Genomic DNA, 19,187 nt, shown 5'->3' with positions numbered 1-19,187 from the left:
AATTTAGCCCAGGGTGTGATCCTGGAGACCTGGGATCGAGTCCCATGTCAGGCTTCCTGCATGTAGCCTGCTTCTCCCTTTGCCTGTGTCTCTGCCTCTCTCTCTCTGTCTGAATAAATAAATAAAAAATCTTTTTAAAAAAAATGGAATTTTTCCTGTGATATTGCAGTGAGTCCTATGAATACATTTAAAATAAGGTACCATCTACCGAAGTGAAAAGCAGGGTCTACCTGCAGAAGAAGACCATGGATTACATACCTGGGCCTCTTTGGTCTGAGTTTTGTGACTTTTAAAGCTTCCTTCATGATCATCCTCAACTGTAGAGCTGGCATTTAAGGCTGCAATTCGAATCTAAAAACAGGGATTTGAGGGAAGAAAAAAATTGCTTTTGAGATATCACTTGTCTCTTTAACAATCTACAACGAATACAATTCTGCTCCAGTGCATAACCTCTTATAGCTTGAACAGCTATGGCCTTCTCAGAATGTAATGAGCAATAAATGATCATCAAGGAAAAAAATAAGGACCAGAATATGTCCAGGAGGACCATAACAAGCTACACGGGGAGCATGTCCTGGGTACTATCCATTGCAAAAGGAACACCCCAGCAATGCCAGAAACAATAGAAGACATTAGAATAACAGATTTCAACAAAACATGTTAACTTTATACCTTTCTTTCAACTACGAAGAGGCCACTCCAAAAGAAGGCCAAACATCCTTACCCTCAATTGCTCCAACAGCTCTCCCAGGAGGAAGGCTGCCCCATACTGAGTGTCACCCAGGGAAATGCCCCTTGTCTCCAGGAGAAAAGGTACAAAAGAATACTAACAGCAAATATGCAAACACCAGTCCGTACCATACTCAGAGAGCTTCAACGCTGCCACTGTGCACCACTTCCCATCACTGGTAGGGGCTGTACCAGTCCACAATCTCCTAGAGAGGAAACAGGAGGGACTGAGAGACGGCTCAGGAAAAGACAGGAATACCATAGTTCCAGCGGCCCACCACAAAGCAGTCCCCAAATCCAGGGGCCTACCCAGCTCTAAGCACACAGGCTGGCAAGCAACAGCCTCAGATTGGTTGGGTTGAGATCTATCACCCAGGTCCCATGGCCAGAGCCTCTGCCTTAGCCAGGCAAGACACCAGACACGGGACACAGTAGACTGAGACCAACTCCTGTTCTCAGGGCTCACTGCTCAGCAGAGGAAAGAGACCTATAAACAGGTTTTTTTTCCCAATAATTTAATGAAATGAAGAGAAACCAAGGCAACATCTATGGGTGGAAAATAATTCACTCGAAGGGATCCTGGACAGTGAGGGAGGCAGCCCTTGTGGTAAGCCCTGAGGAACAGACAACAGTAGGGGGTGGTGAAACAAAGGGGTGGTGAGCTGTGGTGTGATGGGGAAATGTAGACACACTTGGGTGCCAACACAGCCCACGGCCAGGCCTTAGAACAGAGATGGATATGGAGGATGGAAGAGTGCCATGCCAGGGAACTGGGAACTTCAACCTGCAGACAACAGAGGAGCCACTGAGAGTTTTGGGGAAAACAAAATTTTAGAAATATAAGGAAAAAATATTAGAGGTAGGCAGACCAGTTTGAAGTCTGCAAAAAAAAAAAAAAAAAGATAGGATTGGTGAGAATGTGTGGAAAAATTAGAATCTCATACATTACTGACAGGAAGCTAAAGTGTGCAGCTTCTGTGGAAACCGGTCTGGTAGTTGCTCCAAATGTTAAACCTGGAGTTACCATATGACCCAGAAATTCCACTCCTAGGTATCTAGCCAAGAGAAATGAAAAAATATGTCCATACCCAACCTGGTTCACGAATGATCATGGCACCACTATATATAACAGCTTCGAGGTAGAAACAACCCAAATGTCTGCCAAGTGATGAATGAATAAATAAAATAAATGGATAAATAAAATGTGGCATGTTGATACAATGGATTATTCTTCAATCATAAAGTACTGACACATGCTACAACAGGATGAACCTCGATGCTAAATGAAAGAAGCCAGTCACAAAAGGCCACATGTTGTCTGATTCTATTTATATGCAATGTCCAGAATAGTCAAATCTACAGAAACAGAAAGTAGATAGTGGACTGTGGGAAAGGGACAAATGGTGAATGACTACTAATAGGAACAGGGTTTCCTTCCAGGGTAATGATTATGTTCTAAAATTGGTTGTGGTAATAATTCCACACCCCTGTGAATACAATGAAAACCACTGACTTACACACCCCACATAGGTGAACTATATGGTATGTGAATTACATGCTGTTACTAAACAAGAGATAACAGGAACCTGGATGGGGCAGTGGACACAAGGGACACACTACAGGGGGTAGACTCACAGGACTCTGCACCTAGGAGGCTAGAGGGAGCAGAGGGGTTCTAGATAACACCAAGGGTTTTGGCCTAAGAGGCCAGGACAGGGAGGGGGGGCACCCCTCAAACAAGCCAGGTAGTGCAGGAAGAGGAGTCAGAAAAAATCCCCTCAGAGAGGCCAGCAGAAGGCCCTGGAAGCAGAGGGAGTGAGCCTGGGCCTACAGACTGAATGCATGCTCCACCCAGATAACATGAATTGATTGCTACTATTGCCAACAGCACTGTAGCAATCATTTCTAGCATGGCTTCCACCATGGTCTGTGAGTTCTCTCAGGGTTCTTAAAAGAAAGGAAGTAGTCTTTTCACAGACAAGGAAGACTCAAACCTCCCCTGGGCTAATACCTATTTTATCTCCTATGTTCTACATTTAGGAAAAAAGAATGCTGCTCAGTCTGGAGCTATGCCATGATGGACACTTTGATCATCATACAATATGAAAAAAAGAGAGAGAGAGAAGTAGAAACCATACGATTAAAACTGCATCTAGGGAAACCTGGATGGCTCAGTGGATGAATGTCCGCCTTCAGCTCAGGGCATGATCCCCGGGTCCCGGGATTGAGTCCAGCATCAGGCTCCCCATCTCCCCATGCCTACTTCTCCCTCTGCCTAGGTCTCTGCTTCTCTCTGCATGTCTCTCATGAATAAATAAATAAAATCATGAGAAGATACTACTATACACCTATTAGAATGGCCACCTTTTTAAAAAAAACTGACAATGCCAAGTCCTGGTGAGGATACAGAGCAACTGAAATTCACAGTGCTGATAGGAATACAAAACAGTACCATCATGGTGGAAAATAGTTTCTTATAAAGTTAAACACACATTTACCATATGATACAGCAATCTCATCCCAGCTATTTATCCTAGAGAAACGTTCATACAAAGCTTGTATGTAAAAGTTTAAAGGTGCTCCATTCAAATTACCAAAAATATTCAACAGCTGAACAGATAAACTGTTGTGATATATCACAAGAGAATACTGCTCAGTAAGAATACTACTTACACAATAGAATAATACTGCCCTTTAAAAGGAACAAACAACTGATGCATGTAACAACTTGGATGAATCTCAAAGCCATTATGTTTTTTTAAGATTTTATTTATTTATTCATGAGAGACACACACACACAGAGAGAGAGAGAGAGAGAGAGGTAGAGACACAGGCAGAAGGAGAAGCAGGCTCCATGCAGGGAGCCCGACGTGGGACTCGATCCTGGGTCTCCAGGATCACGCTCTGGACTGAAGGCAGCATTAAAACGCTGAGCCACCCGGGCTACCCTCAAAGCCATTATGTTGAGTGAAAGTTGACAGTCTTAGAGCACCTGGGTGGCTCAGTTGGCTTCAGCTCAGGTCATGATCCAGGGGCCTAGGATCCAGCCCTATATCTGGCTCCAATCTCAGCACTGAGTCTACTTGAGATTGTCTTTCTCCCTCTGCCCTTCCCCACCACTCACATGTGCGCATGCACTCTCTCTTAAAATTAAGATCTTTAAAAAAAAAAAAAAAAAGAATATACACCAAATAATACAGCAACCAACTCTATGAAACAAAAAACATAGGAGATGCAAGGACACATAAATAAAAACACACTAATAAGAGACTTTCATTCACCACTGTCAGTGTAAGACAGGTCAAATAGAGAAAAAAATAAGGACACAGAAGATCCAAACAACAAAATGATTATAGAACTTACAGATGCATACCACTCTATACTCTGCTAATAGAGACTACATATACTCCAGCACTCACAGCATATTCACAAAACAAATGCAAATATTAAGTCACAGAGAAAACATCTTCTATAAATATGTGTTAAAAAACCTCTGATCACAATACATTAAAACTACAATTTACTAACACTACCACCACCATCAACGACAGAAGACAGATCCTTCTATTTAAAAATTTAAGCACCTCCTATTAAACAAGTGGGTGAAAGGGAATGCAGCTAAAATTGGAGAAATGTAAAGAATTACTAACAATGAAAACATAAGCACTTGTATGTGTGAAAACACAACAAAAATCACTGGGTGGGGGAGCACTGTAGGATTATCTCCATAGAAGAAAAAGCCTTTGACAAAATTTAACACTCCCTTGTGATAAAAAGCACTCAAGAAAATAGGAATTAAATAATCCTTTCTTACATACCTAAGTCCTAAAACCAAAATCTTATTTAATAGAGAAACACTAGAGGCATTTCCATTAATATCAGGAACAAAGCAAGGATGCTCATTATGTCTGTTACTATCCACCACTATACTTATTAGCGTATTAGCAATGCCAATAGAAAAGGGAAACCAATTAGAGGTATAAGAATGAGTAAAGAAGTAAAACAATCATTAATTTCAGACAATATAACAGAATATCTGGAAAACCCCCAAATCAATTATGAAACTTAAAAGACCTCAATGAAGTAGATGACATAATATTAATACACAAAAGTCAGTAGCATTCATAAAAACAAAAAATAAACAGAAGAAATTATGATAGAGAAAAATCCTGTTTGTAATAGCAACAAAGATGCTTAAATATTTAAAAATTAAGTTAACAAGGGACGCCTGGGTGGCTCAGTGGTTGAGCATCTGCCTTCATTTCAGGGCATGATCCCAGAGTCCTGGGATCAAGTCCTGCATCAGGCTCCTCACAGGGAGTCTGCTTCTCCCTCTGCCTATGTCTCTGCCTCTCTCTGTGTGTTTCTCATGAATAAACAAATAAAATATTTTTAAAAATTTAAAAAGAGTTGCTGGGAAAAATTGGTAGCCATTTGGTAAAGGTAAAATTTGACCCTTACCTCACACCACATATATACATAAACTCCAAATGGATTCGGGATCTAAATGAAAACAAAAGGAACCAGACAAATACTAGAAGAAAACACAGATGAATTCCTCTTTAACCTTGTATATGGAAAGGCTTTCTCACAATGATTTAAAATCCAGAGGCAGTAAGTTAATAATAATAATAATAATAATAATAAACATAAAAATGTTTTAAATTTTGCATAACAAAAAATTCAGCACAAGCAACAAAAGTAAAAATAAACAAATGGGACTGCATCAAACTAAAAAGCTTCTGCTCTTGGGAGACCTGGGTGGCTCAGCAGTTGAACATGGGCCTTTGGCTCAGGGTGTGATCCCGGGGTCCGGGGATCAAGTCCCGCATCGGGCTCCCTGCAAGGAGCATGCTTCTCCCTCTGCCTATGTCTCTGCCTCTTTCTCTGTGTCTCTCATGAATAAATAAATAAATCTTTTTAAAAAATAAAAATAAAAAGCTCTGCATAGGAAAAGAAATAATCAACAGAATGAAAAAACCACTTACAGAATAGGAAAAATATTTGCAAACCATATATCTGATTAAGGTTTATAACTAAAATATATAAAGAACTCATAAAATTCAATAGCAGAAAAAAAAATAAAATAAAAAAATCCAATTAAAAATGGGGAAAGGCCACAATAGCCAAACTGTGGAAGGAGCCTCGGTGTCCATCGAAAGATGAATGGATAAAGAAGATGTGGTTTAGGTATACAATGGAATATTACTCAGCAATTAGAAACGACAAATACCCACCATTTGCTTCAACGTGGATGGAACTGGAGGGTATTATGCTGAGTGAAGTAAGTCAGTCGGAGAAGGACAAACAGTGTATGTTCTCATTCATTTGGGGAATATAAATAATAGTGAAAGGGAATATAAAGGAAGGGAAAAGAAATGTTGGGAAATATCAGGAAGGGAGACAGAACATAAAGACTCCTAACTCGGGGAAATGAACTAGGGGTGGTGGAAGGGGAGGAGGGCGGGTGTTGGAGGGGAATGGGTGACGGGCACTGAGGTGGACACTTGACGGGATGAGCACTGAGTGTTTTTCTGTATGTTGGTAAATTGAACACCAATAAAAAATTAATAAATAAAATAAATAAATAAAATAAAAATGGGGAAAGCACCTGACTAGGCATTTTTCCGAAGAAAATAAAATAATGGCCAACAAGTCCATGAAAAGGTACTCATCACTAATTATAAGAGAAATACAAATCAAAGCCACAGTGAGTTCACCTCACAAACCTATTAGAATGGCTATCACCAAAAAGTTAAAGAGATAACAAATGCTGGTAAGAATGTGGAGAAAAGGGACCCCTTGTATTGTTGGTAGGACTATAAATTGTTACCCCCTCTGGAAAATAATGGAGGTTCCTCAAAAAATAGAACCACTATATGATCCAGCAATTCCACGTCTGGGAATGCATCTGAAGGAAATGGAAACATGTCTGAGAGAGATCTGCATACCCATGTCTTTAGCAGCATTGTTTACAAATAGCTGAGACATGGAAACAATGTAAGCATCCACCCAGGATGAAAAAAGAAGTTACACACACAAACACACACACACACACACATACACACACACACACACACACACACACACACGAATACTATTCAGCCATGGAGAAAAGATGGAAATCCTGCCATTTGTGACAAAATAGAAGGAACTTTAGGGCATTATGCGAAGTGAAATAAGTTACACAGAGAAAGACAAATACTATATGATCTCGCTTATACAGCAATCTAAAAAAAAAAAACAAACAAATAAAAACAAAATAACCAAAATTCATAGAAGAGATCAGATTTGTGGTTACCAGAGGCAGGAGGTGGGGAAAGGGTCGGGAGAGAGAATTGGATGAATGTGGCCAAAAGGTACAAACTTCTAGTTGTAACTAAGTACCAAGGATATAATATATATGATAACTATAGTTAACACTACTATATGGTATATTTGAAAGTAAAAGCTCCTAAGAGTTCTTATCATAAAGGAAAAACATTTTTTTCTTTGTATCTATATGAGATGAGATGACAGATATTAGCAAAACTAATTGTGGTAATCATTTTACAACACACGTAAGCAGTCATTATGCTGTATACCTAAAACTTGTATAGTGCTATATGTCAATTACACCTCAACAAAATTGAAAAAAAATTAATTAGAAAAGTTTTCAATAACAAAAAGTTAAAAGTCAATTGATAAATTGAGAGAAAAAAATTTGCAACATATATTGTAGACAAACACATAAAAAGCTCTTAAAAACTAAGGAACAGCACTAGTCACAACAGCCAAAAAGTAGAAGCAACCCAAGTAAGTGCCCATTCACAGATGACTGAATAAACAAGGGGCTTCTGGATGGCTCATTTAGTTACAAATCTGACTCTTGATCTGAGCTCAGGTCTTGATCTCAATCAAGGTCATGAATTCAAGCCCCACACTGGGCTCCACACTAGGCGTGGAGCTTACTTTTTAAAAAATTTTGGTATATACATACAATGAAATATATTCAGCCTTAAAGAAGAAGGACATTCTGACACATGTATGAACCTTGAAGATATGCTAAGTGAAATAAGTCAGCACAGAATGACAGTGTATGATTCCACTTATGTGAGGTACCTAAAGTAGTTAAATTCATAGAGACAGAAAGTAAAATGGTAGTTGCCAAGGACTGGGGGGAAGGGAAGGATGGAGAGTGTTTAATAGGTACAGAGTTTTAGTATGGGAAAATGTAAATAAAAGTTCTGGAGATGTATGGTGGTGATGGCTGCACAACAGTGTGGATGTACTTAATGCCATGGAACTGTACACTTAAAAATAGTTTAGGGGCACCTAGGTGGCTCAGAGGGTCAAGTGTCTGCCTTCAGCTCAGGTCATTGGTCCTAGGATCCAGCCCCAAGCAGGCCTCCCTGCTCAACAGGAGTCTGCTTCTCCCCCTCTATCTGTCCCTCTCCCAACTCATGCTCTGTCTCTCTCTCAAATAAAATCTTTTTAAAAAAATTGTTTAGGGATCCCTGGGTGGCTCAACGGTTTAGCACCTTCCTTCGGCCCAGGGCATGATCCTGGAGACCCGGGATCAAGTCCAGCATCAGGCTCCTTGCATGGGGCCTGCTTCTCCCTCTGCCTGGGTCTCTGCCTCTCTCTCCCTCTGTGTCTCTCATGAATGAATAAATAAAATCTTAAAAAAACAAAATTCTTTTAAACATTACATTTCACATTAATATTATACCATAAGCCAAGGGGAAAAAAAACTGATAGGAAAATAGGGAAAATATGTGAATAAATAATTCACTCAGACATACAACTGGCTCTCAAACCTGAAAAAATTTTCATACTCACTCATAATTAGAGAAATGCAAATTAAAGCACTGAGACACTATTTTTATCACACTATCACTATCGCACTGGCAAAATTAACAGCACGTTCTGTTGGAGGTGGCCAGGAAACAGGCACTATTTTCATACATTGCTGATGGAAATGCAAACTGGCACAACCACTCTAGAGGGGAATTTGACAACAGCTAAGAAAATTACAAATGCCCTTACCATTCAACCCAGCAATTCTACTTCTAGGAATCAATCCTAAAGATGCACCTCCAACAATATGAAATACATATATACAGGGTTATTCATTCCAGCATTGTTTGTCATTTCAAGAGACTGGAAACAACCTAAATAGTTATAGATAGTATAGTGGATGGATAAACCATGGTACTTCCACACAGTGAATACGCAGCTGTAAAAATTAATGAGGAAATGTTATAACACCATTTTTCAAAGTAACCAAAAGTAGAAACAACTCAAATGTCCATCAACTGATAATTGGATAAATAAAATGTGATGTATTCATAAAACAGAATATCATTCAGCCATAAAAAGTTAATGAACTATTGACAATAGGATGAACCATGAAAACATTATGCTAAATGAAAGAAATCAGTCACAGACCACATACTGCATGATCCCATTTATATGAACTGTCCAGAATAGGCAAATCTATATAGACAGAAATTACTAGTGACTGCCTAGGGCTAAGGGAGGAGGCAATGAGAAGTGACTATTAATAGGTACAGAGTTTCTTTCTGGGGTGATAAAAATGTTCTAAAATTGATTGTGGTGACACCCAACTCTATGAATATTAAAAACCACTGTATTGTATGTACATTTTATCCCAATGAATAGGCAAATTGAGTATGAATTGTTTCAATAAAACTTTTTAAAAATGAGTAAGATTTCTATGAACACAAAGGGTGATTTTTCAAGACATTGTTAATTGAAAAAAGCTAACACAATTATCTATAGTATGCTATCTCTCATATACAAAAGAAGCGGATATGAACACCTGTTCATCTGTGCGAAAGAAAGGATAATCCAGACACCAAAGAGATCAGTTAGCTGCAGGGGATGAGTGGAAAAGGGGTGAAAGGTAGGGGAGAACAGGAACAAGATGGCAGGGGTGGGGGGGGGAGAAGTGACACTTCCCTGAGTATACCTTTGTTACAGTTCTTTCTCTTATAACCACAGTCATGCTTCCTACTTGAAAAATAATTAAAATCAACTAAGATCTAGGTGGAACCCAAAATGGAACATAAATGTCAATAGTGAACATACTGTGTTACAAATACATGAACACATTGAAGGGTACGCGGAAGAAAAGAATTTTTTATATATATATTTTAAAGATTTTTATTTATTTATTCATAGAGATGCAGAGAGAGAGAGAGGCAGAGACACAGGCAGAGGGAGAAGCAGGCTTCATGCAGGGAGCCTGACGTGGGACTCGATCCACTGTCTCCAGGATCACGCCCTGGGCTGCAGGCGGCGCTAAACCGCTGCGCCACCGGGGCTGCCCGAAAAGAACTAATTTAAGTAACTGTGGAGAATAGTATCTTGATTGGATATTGTAAGGCTAAAGATAAGAATTGCGATTCAAGATTTGGGGCAGAGAGAACACAATACGAGCCTGTAACATCTGGAGGTGCCAGAAAATAAATAAATGCTCCCCAAAATGATGAGAATTTGTTGAGAAGACACAGCAGCTAACCTGAAGGAGATCCTGAACAAGCAAAGTCAGAACAGTGTACAACAAAATGATGGTAACATTAGATTTTTTTTTATTAGATTTTAACCCATGGAATAAAATGAATATCCCTGGGGCCCATACTAATGAGAGAAGGGATAGCTCTTCCTTTAATTGAATTTGAATTAATAAATGTAAAAGGGAAGAGAGTAATAGATAATTACCTTTAGGCACACACCACAGGGACCCACAAATGGATCCTAACTATGGTCAGTGGGCATAAATTTGTGAAAACCAGAATTCCCATCCTTCCAAAGTATTTCACCCAAGATACCTACTAACTGGACAGGGAAAGTTAGTAACTCTATAGGAACTTTTCAGTTGGCAGACACTAAACCAAGCAATCAAGATAAATATCACCAGTTATAAGACACATCAGCATCTTGAACTCCTTGGTATAATGCACTAAGGACAACACAATGTTTGTGTTATTGTGGCCCAAAATGCATAACTTCACATGAATCATGAGAAAACATTAGACAAATCCAAGTTGAGAGATATTAGACTGATATCTGATTACTGACAAGTACTCTTGAAAAATATCAAGACTAAAAAAAAAAAAAAGAAAAAGAAAAATATCAAGACTAAGACAACACTAAGTAATCGTTAAGGACTAAGGAGACTGGGATGTCTTAATGGCTCAGTGGTTGAGTGGCTGCCTTCAGCTCAGGCCATGATCCCAGGGTCATGGAATCGAGTCCTGCATCGGACTCCCCACAGGGAGCCTGCTTCTCCTTTTTTTAAGATTTTACTTATTTATTCGTAGACACAGAGGGAGAGGCAGAGACACAGGCAGAGGGAGAAGGAGAAGCAGGCTCTGTGCAGTGAGCCCGATGTGGGACTCAATCCAGGGTCTCCAGGATCACACCTCAGGCTGCAGGCGACGCCAAACCGCTGCGCCACCAGGGCTGCCCCCTGCTTCTCCTTCTGCCTCTCTGTCTCTCACGAATAAAGAAAGAAAATCGTTAAAAAAAATAAAAAAGGACTAAGGAGACTAAGGAGCAAGAACTACTGAATAAAGAAAGGAAGAAAGAAAATATCTATTCCTTTCTCAGACTCCCAGCCCAACAATCATATTATCCCAGAATAGCATATTTAGGAATTTAACCTCACAAATTTCCAAACACGTTAGGCCATGGTTTCCATAGCCTTAAGAACATATGATAAAGAAGAGCACACACTGAGTAACTCAGCACCCTGACCCAGTCAGTGATAAAAGGTGGTATTTCCTGACGTGCTCTGGTTTGGGAGTCGGGAAGCCTAGATCTTAGGCTGTGCTGTGGCTCTCTTCTTGGCTGTGTCATCAGCTTGGCCTAAGAGACCCCTCTTTGATTCTCAGTTTCCTCTACCCGATGAGGTTTTGGGCTAGACTAGGGGTCTGCAAGCTAACCTGCCTTGGAGCAAAGAATGGTTCTGACATTTTTAAATGGATGAAAAAATTCATGACACATGAAAATCATATAAAAATTACATAAGATTCAAATTTTAGTGTCCATAAATAAAATTGTATTGGAACACTGCCACTCGCTTACCTATTGTCTCTGCCTGTATCCAATGTACGATGCCAGAACGGAATAGACAAAGTAGGCCTCCTAAGCCTAAATTACTATTATAAATGTTTATTACATTCACAGCATACTCTGATATATAATTCTATTAATATTACAAATATTACTGCACTTACAACCTAAGTCTGCCGACCTCTGAAGGAGACCACTCAAAGCATGTTTCAGGTTTTTTTTTTTTTTCTTAAAATTTTATTTTATTCATGAGAGACAGAGAGAGAGAGAGAGGCAGAGGACGTAGGCAGAGGGACAAGCAGGCTCCACGCAGGGAGCCCCATGCGGGACTCGATCCCAGGACCCGGGATCACAACCTGAGCTGAGAAGGCAGATGTTCCAGCGCTGAGCCACTCGGGCGTCCCGGATATTTTCGTTGTAACCACAGTTATGGATCCCATGCAACGAATTTTAGCTGCGTGAAACCCCAAGTCCCATAGTTAAGACCCATAAACCCATAGTAAGCCAGGCCCCAAAGAATTAAGTGACTCCGAAGTCACTTGTGCGGACACCTGAGTGTGTCAGTAGGCTGTGTGTAGCTGGGGTCCTCCTCCTCCTCCTCCTAGGAAGCAGTGCAGTCAAGATTTTCAGTCTAGGGGCGCCTGGTGGGCTGAGTCCTTAGGGCATGCAACTCTTGACCTCCTGGTGATAGGTTCAAGTCCCACAGGGGGTTACTCAAAATAAAATTACTCAAAAATAAAATCTTTAACATTTATGTTTTTCTTTCAGTCTAGACTTGGGCTGGTCCACTAGTTGGTCGGCTGACTCTGGACAAGACCCTTCACCTCGCGTGGGCCTCCGTTTCCAGCCGTGTACACGGCGTTACGGGCAGCAGCAGCACTCACCTCTCGGGGCTGCTGTGAAGGTGAAGTCAAAGGACGCAAGCGAAGGGGCGAGCCCCGGGCTCAGCGCCGGGCAGACGCACCGCCAATGGTGGCTCCCGCTGCCGTCACCGAGAACCGCTCCCGACGCTGGAGCCCGGCCTCGGCACCCCAGGGTGACGGCCAGGGCGGGGAGGAGGCCCGGCCAAGCCGCTCCCGCCCTCCGGCCTCGGTTTCCCCGAATGGGACACTCAGGCTACCGCGGGGCCCCTCTGCCCCCCCGCTCCCGCGTCCGCACCGGCCTCGGCCCGGCGCCCGCTGCCCCCCAGGCCCGCGCCCCTTCTCCCGCCCCCCGTTCAGCAGAGCCGCGCCCCCTCCCGGGGGAGGCCCCCGAGCCCGCCACCCGGGAACTCACCGGGCGTCTCCAAGGCAACGGCCTGCCCGCCTCGACCCCCGCGCCGGCCGGCTGCGCGCCTGACAATAAGGCGCGCTCCCATTGGCTCCGGTGCCGGCTCCGCTGGCCAATCAGCGAGGGCGCACGCGCCGCCGGGCGAGCGAGCTCCCCTGGCCCTCGCGGGCTGCGAGCGGCGGGCGCGCGAGTGTCCCCCTCCGGCTGCTTGGGGCGGGGGCGCCCCGACGACGTGGGTCGGGCTTCCCTGCTCCGCCGCTTGTAATACCTGGGAAACGCGGAGCTCGGCGCCTGGCCCTGAGCAGCCGCTAAAGGACGGTTTGCTACAACCTGGGGCAGGTGCTCGGAAGGCAGGGGACACTTGGGGACGCTTAGAGGGAACCGGGGGAGGAGGGGCGTTCCCCCTTATATATCCCGAGCCTCGCCTCGTTCTGAAAACGATTTGAAGCCCGAAAGGTACAGATACAATCAGCCAATGAGACCAAGATAAAGGGCAGCCCGGGTGGCTCGGCGGTTTAGCGCCGCCTTCCGCCCAGGGTGTGACCCTGGAGACCCCGGATCGAGTCCCACGTCGGGCTTCCTGCATGGGGTCTGCTTCTCCCTCTGCCTGTGTCTGTCCTTTCTCTCTGTGTGTGATTAATAAATAAAATCTTTAAGAGACAAAGATAAAAGTCACACACACACACACACAAAAAGACAGGTAAATGAACGGGAGGGGGCGGGGGAGGGAGTAACAGAATTCCAAAGCTGAAGAGGATTCAGCATTGAAAGTTTCCCGAAAACGGCCTTGGGCTGAAAGAGGTTAAACCCTTGGAAGCTCAGGTTTTTCAGGGAAAGGTTTCAGAGTGGTTGGGATTCATAGTTGCTGAAGTCCAGCAAAAAAAAAAAAAAAAAAAAAAAATTTAAATAGGAATGTTATGGCTTTCTCTTTGACCTTATGTAAAAGCGATAAAATCATGATGAACTCATAGCGTCAGTTCAGAACAATAAGCTTCAGTTGTGCACCAGGAGTTGCAAAAATAATGGAGTCACTAATCTTGACATGGAGAGTACAGCCTTGGGTGGGGCAGGGCAGTGGACCCAGGCAGAAACAGGTGGTTTCAAGTTTAATGGATAACAAGCACCCCTGGATGCAGCTCTCACACCTGAGTTGTATCTTAAAATATGCTCTGGAGTGAAACAGGTGAGAAAAGATGGCAAGAGCGGCCCACGTAGCAAGGAGCTGTGTGGCAAGCTTTTGGAGGTGAGAAACAGTACGGGCAGTGTAGGATCACTCTGGCAGCACAGTATTACCAGGGGCCAAAGTTCAGGGCCACAGTGAGGATAATGTGGAGACAGGGAGGGGACAATCGTCCACAGCAACCAAATGACCTCACTCTCACTACAGTAGGGGAAAAACATTCAAAGTGGGACCAAGGCAGGAGGCTACTACCTTATGGTTCTGGCTAGAGTTAGGCCTGAATCCCTGCTTGGGCACTTTAACCATTCATTCAGATTCAACCCAGGAACATTCCCTGAGCCCCTCTGGGAAGCAGAACACCATGCTGGCAGAAGGAATGAGCACAGGAAAAGTTGGGCCAGGGAGCCAAAGGAAGGAACTCCGAGCTCTAGGTTTTAATGAGAGTCCACAGCAGTGGTCGGGTACAAAGAGCAAAAGCACAAGAACTGTTCCATTGGGAACTAACTTTACCACGTCGACAGCACAGACCAAAAATCTCAACTTGGTACTCCACTGACGTACAAGGTGTACAAGGATGATAAGACTTCCAACTATAGGTAAACACAGTGCCCACCACCAGGTCTAAGGGTCATGATATGTAAACTCTGCATCAAACATCTGGAAGGTCACTGTAAAGGACACCTTTTGGGCTCCCCCCACCATGCCTGTCTATCCCCTAAAATGTGAAAGCATAATATAGTATTTAGATGGGAATTGCATTCATTCTGTTTGTAGTGGCAGACGTTTCATTTCCAGGTTTGCCATTCCAGGACATGACTTTTACAAGGTGCACAGCTACAGAGGAATTTTGGTAAGACTCATGGGAGAAGATGGAGTTTGGAAATACCCGGGAAAGGGCCCTGAAGCCCAACCGCACTGCTCCCCTGGTGGGCACAGCATTCCATGGGCAGTAAGTTACATGGGCCAACCCAAGCTGAGGGTAGGAACATCTGGTCAGCAAAAGCTGTAGGAAGACCCAGCCTGGACCGGCTGCCAGCCCCACCAGCCTGCCCATGGGGATAGAAAACCAGGCCTCCAGGCTGTACTATCCACCCTTGGATTTGAGCAAGCCTACACACAATACATGAGACAGTGGCCTGGAAGTCTGGAAACATCTCACCTCTCAGATTCCCTAAAGTTCCCACCTCACACACCAACCCTGATGCCCAGGGTGACCCAGAATGCCAGGGAAGGGTAAAGGGAGATAAATAAGTCACGTTTGAAAGACGAAGATTTCAGGGTGGGACAGAAAAAAAGAAAGACAAAAATCTCTTTATTTATTTGATATGAGGCTGGGGAAGAAGATGACTGTGGGGTCACAGGCAGATCTGCATGAATGAGCACCAGAAGCTGGTACCCAGCAGGCCCTTACTCTGCCAGGAGGTCTCTCTGGAAGGGGCAGACAGCTGACAGATGCATGCCTTGGGTGCCCTCTGTGCCAGTCATAGAAAAGTCATGACTGTCCCATTCTTGCCAATCTGCCAGGGCTCCAGGGGGAAAAAGCGGATAATTATCCTTCAAGAGAAAAGAAAAAGCAAAAAACATGTAATCAGCTCCTTGGCTAATGCCTCATATTCCAAGACTGCTAGCTGGGCACTCCTACCCTGGACTCCCAGAGCAGCCTACCTTAGCCCATTAATGATCTCCCACTGTGTCCCCTCAGGGGCAGAAGGGAGCCTCTAGGGTCACTGCATGCTCTGTGGGTAGCCCACTCACTCTCAAACTGCAAGCTCCCTGGGGGCATGTGCAGTACCCCCAGGCACTTCTATTTTCTCAAAGTTACCTCAAAACCAGACACAGGGTGACCTGACACCCCCCCCGCCCCCCACTAATGTCTATGGAGTGCACAACACGCCCCTCTCACAGAAGTGATGAGAAGTTCCTGGTAAAGAGTAAGATACTTGGGGTAGCCTGAGGGATGGTAGGGGAAGGGTTGGTGTGACAACTTTGGTTTTCCCATCTGTAAACCTCACAGGGACAGCATGTCTGCACAAGGTGATATGAACAGAGGGACAGAGATTGCGTGGATCAAATGGGAACATGCAAATGTTAGGTATCTATAGATAACCTGGCACAGGTAACCATTTACATGTTACATATCGTTCTTACAATTTTTACCTCATCCCGACTTGAAGACCAGGTCTGAGCACTCCCAGGAGTAATCCTCACTAGGCCTCTTAGGCCAACAAAGGATCCATTCTGGAAGGTTCTTTCAAGTTTCTCATGCTCTTAGTTCCTCATAGGCATGGGGTTGGCTCAGGAATATTTTTCACCCAGAAAGAAACTTTAACCCTGACACAGAATCCCAGGTTGGGGGGCTGTTCGGGCTTCTTGGGTGATTATTAATACATTCCCCTCTAGTCACAGAAGAGAAGCCTACAAACCAGAGGTGGTTCATTTCCGGGTTTGTCACTCCCTGAGTCCCTGAGCTGTCCTGGACTCAGAACCCAGGTCTCCAGACATCTAAGCCAACTTTCTTTCCACTACTCCCTGAGTCTCCCAGGACCTATTTGGCTACAGGCCCAGAGGTCACACATCTGACCAAGCTGGAGAAGTTCTCCTAGAAAATCATTCTTAATTTTCTAAGATGTGGAGAAGGCTAAAGGCAGATGATAAACGGCCATAGCTTTGTTAGCTATGTTATGCTATGTTAACATATGCTATGTTAGCTAAAATAACAATTTGTTATTGTTAACAAATAACATTCTAACCTACCCCTGTGCCAAGGCACAGAGAGTGCACCCCCATCCGCCAGGACTCTAGCAATTCCCCCAGGGAGCAGTTCAAGGAGAGCTTTCCCACTTCACAGCCTTCCAAACCCTCACCGAGGTTTGGAAGGTCACACCTTGCCCAGGTGTTAAGGAAACCACGGCAGTGTCAGGAATCCATTCAATTCCTCTACCCTTCTGAGGGTGGACCCAGCATCCGCGGGCCCAGGGCCCTAGCTGAGGACTGCCTTTCCCCCAACCTCCCAAGGGGCTCGGGGATGGGATCACGGCCCCCATCCTCTCCGTGCCCCCACGCACCGATCCTGGCCCAGGTCCAGCTCCTTGGTGAGGAACTCGAAGAATCGGGCGCTGTGGGCACGGTTCTCCTCGGCGGTGCCCACCACTGCGATGGAGGAGATGAGCAGCTGCGCGCAGGGCTCGGGGGAGCCGTTCACCGCCATGGCCAGACCCGGCCGCACCGTTACGTTCACGCGCTGCGGGCAACACCGAAATTTCGCCTGAAGCCGGTGCAGGCCGCGTCCGCGCTGAGGCCCCGGGAGGGCGAGAGGCGACCTGCGCGGGCCCCCGGGGTCAGGGCTGGAGGCTCGGGGCGGGGTCCCGGGGGGTCGCGCTGGTGTCAGGGCCAGGGAGGGCAGCACGGGGCCGACGGGGCGGGGGGGGGGTCCCTGCGACGCAGAGCCGGGGGTGGGGGCTGGCCCCAGCCCGGCAGCCTCCTCCCGCCCCGTGCTGCCCGGCCCACGCTCACGTCCTCGGGCTTGCCCAGGATGGCTGCAGTGGCCGCGCACAGCCGCTTCTCCAGCCCCGCGGGCACACGGCTGGCGGGCAAGTTGGTGTCCACCTCGACGAACGGCATGCCTGGCGGGAAGGAGCCGCCGCGCCGCCGCCGCGGAGAAGCCGGGCCCAGAGCGCGGGTCGGGGCGCCCGGGTCGCGGACTGGGCGGCGGGGGCGGGCGCCACGGGACCGGGCTCCCTATTGGCTGCGCAGGCAGCAGCGCCCCGGGATTGGCTGCGCCGTCTACACCCGCCTCGGCGCGAGGCCGATTTCCGGAGTCCTAAGGCCCCTCGGGGGCGGGGGCGACCCGGGTGCGCGACCCGCCCCCCGGGCGCCGGCGGAGCGCGGGCGGCCCAGGGTCCCCGGCCCTGCTCCCCCCGCCCGCGGGCCCGAGGGCCTCCTGGCGCCGCCGCCCCGGCTTCCTAACCCGGGCTTAGATTGTTAACCTTGAAGATGGAAGAGCCAGTTATTTTACCAGTAAAAAAAATGGGTTTATTCGAGGGTAGCCGAGAATTGCAATTTGGGACGTGCAGCCTAAGGCAAAACCATCGGCAAGTCCAAACGGAGAGAAACGTGCTTCTTAACAGAAAAAAAGGAGGAGCTGGGAGGGACTGTTAACAGAAAGTGCGGGGCACCTGGGCGGCTCGGTGGTTGAGTGTCCGCCTTTGGCTCAGGTCGTGATCCCGGGGTCCGGAGATCGGATCCCACATCGGGCTCCCCTTGAGGAGCCTGCTTCTCCCTCTGCCTCTCTGCGTCTCCCATGAATAAATAAGATCTTTAAAAAATAAAACTAAAAAAACTTTTTTTAAAGTGCGCCGGAATAAACTGGGAATCAAGAGTGTAGGCGCTTTTTAATGGCTGAGTTGTGACAGCCTCTCTCTGGCCGGACGGGGGCAGGGGCACCGAGGGGGTCTTTCCCCTGCTGGTAGTACTCAGACCGTCTTCCCCTTGGGTTCTTCCGACCGAGGTTGCAAAGGGCCGCAAGGAGTAGTAGGTGTGAGCGCCCCCCCTTCTGGCCGCCCGACCTTACTGTACAAGAGGTTTCCTTTATTCAGTTTCACAAAATGGGGATTTGGACACACACCAGAAACACATCTGTAGGGGCCTTTCCCAGGCTCTATCTGAATTTTTTTTCATCCCTTTTTTACTGTGTTGCTACCATTTCCAAGTGAGGCGACTTCACGTTATATGTGGGGATCTGCGCTTCTCTTGACCCGGAGCCAGGTGACACTTGTGAGTTCAGGAGAGGCTGGGCAGAGAACCTCCAGTTTACTGCATCCCTACCTGGTCCCGACAGACATCTGCTTTTGTGGCCTCTGGCACCTGTGGCGACCTTGTCTCATAGTGAAATACTACACACCATGGAGTGAAAGCCAGGTCCTAGTCC

General features: G+C 45.7%; 2 protein-coding genes across 6 annotated transcripts in view; both read right to left on the bottom strand.

The window, feature by feature from the left end:
• Nucleotides 1-13,156, bottom strand: part of CABIN1 (calcineurin binding protein 1) — a 153,441-nt gene extending 140,285 nt beyond the window's left edge. For 2 of the 5 annotated variants that reach the window (XM_041728554.1, XM_041728558.1), the window contains exons 1-3: nt 13,087-13,148; nt 832-935; nt 259-351 (exon numbers count right to left, since the gene is read on the bottom strand). In XM_041728554.1, the coding sequence (XP_041584488.1) occupies nt 259-351; nt 832-861 (123 nt within the window). In that variant the 5' untranslated portion in view covers nt 862-935; nt 13,087-13,148. Of the gene's footprint in view, nt 1-258; nt 352-831; nt 936-12,695; nt 13,050-13,086 lie in introns of those variants that run through there. The other 3 variants (XM_041728556.1, XM_041728555.1, XM_041728557.1) reach the window with 3 other exon arrangements.
• Nucleotides 13,157-15,532: 2,376 nt separating this feature from the next.
• On the bottom strand, nt 15,533-17,961 carry LOC121475224 (D-dopachrome decarboxylase). The gene is made up of 3 exons (XM_041728339.1): nt 17,774-17,961; nt 17,326-17,501; nt 15,533-15,814 (listed from the first exon to the last, which is right to left on the bottom strand). The coding sequence occupies exons 1-3, from the start codon at nt 17,879-17,881 to the stop codon at nt 15,742-15,744; spliced, it is 357 nt and encodes a 118-aa protein (XP_041584273.1). The 5' UTR covers nt 17,882-17,961; the 3' UTR covers nt 15,533-15,741.
• Nucleotides 17,962-19,187: the final 1,226 nt, after the last annotated feature.

This window comes from Vulpes lagopus, chromosome 14 (genome assembly GCF_018345385.1).
Source record: "Vulpes lagopus strain Blue_001 chromosome 14, ASM1834538v1, whole genome shotgun sequence".
Taxonomy (NCBI): Eukaryota; Metazoa; Chordata; class Mammalia; order Carnivora; family Canidae; genus Vulpes; species Vulpes lagopus.
Note: the sequence above shows the minus strand (reverse complement) of the source record. Positions and strands in the feature narration are given on the sequence as shown.